Source organism: Manacus vitellinus, unplaced genomic scaffold, assembly GCF_001715985.3.
Source record: "Manacus vitellinus isolate BGI_N305 unplaced genomic scaffold, ASM171598v3 scaffold_141_pilon, whole genome shotgun sequence".
Taxonomy (NCBI): Eukaryota; Metazoa; Chordata; class Aves; order Passeriformes; family Pipridae; genus Manacus; species Manacus vitellinus.
The window spans coordinates 27,933-30,881 of NW_021939012.1; the positions used below are offsets into that span (position 1 = coordinate 27,933).

The following is a 2,949-nucleotide window of genomic DNA, read 5'->3' on the forward strand; positions in this document are numbered from 1 at the left end:
CACTTCCATGCACAGGGGCCATTTATCCCGGAGCTCTCCGGTGCCGGCTCCCTCCACACGAGCCATTAATCCCCCAGTTAATTAGGGAAGAGCCCCGATCCATCTCCTGCACCACAGCAATTATCCGGAGCCGCTGCCCGGCGGAGAGCGATCGATGTGGGCAGGATCCGGCCCTTCCCGCCACGCTCCACAGATTTATTCCACAAATCCATTGCAGCCCAGCGCCAGCGGGTGCTGCGGGGGGGCCGCGGCCTCCGGGTCATCCCGCGCCACCGGGCAAATTCCAGAGCACTGGGAAGGACGTGGTGGAGCCAGGAGAGGCTCCGGCACGAGAGCCAAAAACCCCCAATCTGCTCTTTGGGTGCCAAGAAAATCCCAGCCTGGAAACCTCCCTCTGCTCGGATGAAAGGGCGAGAGGGAAGATGTGCTACACTCCATCTCTTCCCAGGGACGGGGAATACAGAGGTGGGTTCCCACATCCCAGCTCTTCTCCCAACACAAACAGAAGGAGAAGGGGACACTGCAGCCACAACAGGGATATAACACCTCATCCTCCCCTTGGCGCTTCCTCCAGAGGGACTTATTTCGGGAAACAATGGCAGGGGATTATTTCTACTGCAGACCCAGGGGATACCATCAGTTCCCTGGAATGGGGCAGGAACCCAGGGCAGGCAAATCTCCCAGGAACCTCAGGGCTTCCCAGAACAGCCAGGGATCCAGGGCAGGCTGGGCTCCCCAGAATCCCAGGACTCCCTGGAATCCCAGAGCTCCCTGGAATCCCAGGACTCCTCAGAGTTTCAGGACTCCCCAGGTGACCCTCCAAAGGCCCCAAGTGCTGGAGCTGTGCCATAGGCAGAGCTCCCAGGGATCCCAGGCCCACCCACTGGATCTCCCTGCCAGCAGCCAGTGCTCTGGCATTGGCAGCTCCCTGCCAGGGCGGGATTGGGGTGGGAAAAGCAGGATTCTGCCCCAGGATTAGTGCTGGCAGGGAGCTGAGAGAAGGCGAGGCTGAAGGACTCCCGGGCTCAGTGCTGCTGTTTTGGGGGGTCACTGGCCCCCCAGCAGCCACTCTGGGGACAGGGTCAGTGACAGAGCTGGGGACAGCAAATCCTGTTCCAACACAGCACAGGGACGGTGGACAGAGGAAAACTGGCACCAGTAACGCTGGGGTGGCTCAGACTGGGAGCACACCAAGGTGCCAGGACCCTCCAGAACCACCCGAAATTCCATTCCAGACTCCAGTGCTCCCACCACAAATCCCACCAACAGCCCCACACCCCCTTTCAACTCCGAGAAGCACCGGATTTCCCACGGAAAAGGTCTCACAAGCTGCTATTTTCCCCCTCCCGCATTTTTTTGGAAAGCCCAGGCGGGGCTCCGAGCTGGAAAGATGCAATTAGGCACCGAAGGAGCCCTGGCCGAGCAGCAGCGACGGCCTCGCCAGGGAGGGAATTGATTTTATTTGACCGTTTTATGAGCACTGGGAAATTGCATCCGGAGCGTGCGCTCCGGTGGTTAATCCATGCCTCATTCCCGAAGTGAGCTAAACCAGCCCGGAAAAATAGGCCGGGGAAACAAAGGGAGAAGCAACGAGGCATTCCTGGGAAAGGGGGATCACAACCCTACAAAGGGTGCTCCAGATTCGGGTGCACCCCGGAATTCCCTGTGAAGGGCCCCGGGGTTGTCCATACGGATTCCCACAAAACCAGCAGCACCAGCACCGGCGGGTCCTGGACCCCTGAGAGGACCCCTGGAGTCACCACCGGCCTCGTCCCCTTTCCTCTTGTCCCCTCGTCCCCTCGTCCCCTCTGTTGTCCCCTCATCCCCTCCCTCATCCCCTCCCTCCGTACCTTCTTCCCGATGAGCTTCTTGCGCAGGAATTCCCGGGCCTCGAACATGTAGGGAATGTCATAGAGGGGCCTCAGCTTCCGGTTCTTGTCCTGCAGGGGGGCAGAGAGGGGGGAGATCAGAGGAGCCCCCCGGAAGGCCCCTGTGATCAGCATCGCTCCCCCCACCCTCTCCCAGAGGTGCCCACCCCGGGTTGGGCTCCCACACCCCGGGTTGGGCTCCCCAACTCCAGAGGGGGATCCTGGGATAACCCAAATGTCCCCAGGAGGACGTGCCAGCAGCCTGGTGGTGCCAGGTCGGGCTGCTCCAAGTGGCAGCTCCATAAGGAGAAGGGATGATGGGGAATTTGGGGTGGGGGTGGCCAGGGGGGATAAACCCCCAGCCCCTGCTCAGGGGTGTCTGATGGAGATCAAATCCCTGCAAAGGCTGAGAAAAAAGGGGAGTTTTCCAACAGAAACGGCAGCGGGAATTCAACCCAATGTAGCTCAACACAACCCCATGTGACCCACAGTGACCCAACACGACCCAACGTGACCCAACCCAACCCACCCCAACCCAAACCAATTCAACCCACCCCAAACCAACCCAAACCAACTCAACCCAACTCAATCCAACACAACCCACTCCAACACAAACCAACCCAACCCAACCTGATCCAAGGTGACCCAACTCGATCCAAGGTGACCCAACCCAACCCTGGGAGCTCCCCAGCCCACGTCGGGGAAGGATGGCCCTTGGCACGGTGCCCTGGGTATGGCCCCCCATAGGTGCCCCCAAGTTGGGGAGGAAAACATGGAAAAGAGGGAGAACAGGCAAAAGCAGCCAGAAACGGAGGAGTGGAGTCTGCTGGGAGAGGGAGTGAGTGGATAAAGACGCCAGCACTCGGCTCCTCCCTAATGAATGAGGCTTTGATAGAGTTTATTGTCCTTGACGCCGTTCATTCCCAGGCTGCTCCTTGGAGACGTTCCCTCCTCCGCCCGCATCCCCACGGCCCTGCCAGCGCCAGCCATGGAACGGGATGGATCCCACCAGGGATCCCCAGGGACCTACACCCAGCGCCCACCCCATCCCAGAGGAGGCTCCTGCACTGTGCAAGGGCTG

General features: G+C 60.2%; 1 protein-coding gene across 1 annotated transcript in view; it reads right to left on the reverse strand.

The window, feature by feature from the left end:
• Positions 1-2,949, reverse strand: part of SND1 (staphylococcal nuclease and tudor domain containing 1) — a 44,488-nt gene that overhangs the window by 19,817 nt on the left and 21,722 nt on the right. The window contains exon 2 of the mRNA XM_029958140.1: positions 1,851-1,940. Within this exon, the coding sequence (XP_029814000.1) occupies positions 1,851-1,940 (90 nt within the window). The remainder of the gene's footprint in view (positions 1-1,850; positions 1,941-2,949) is intronic.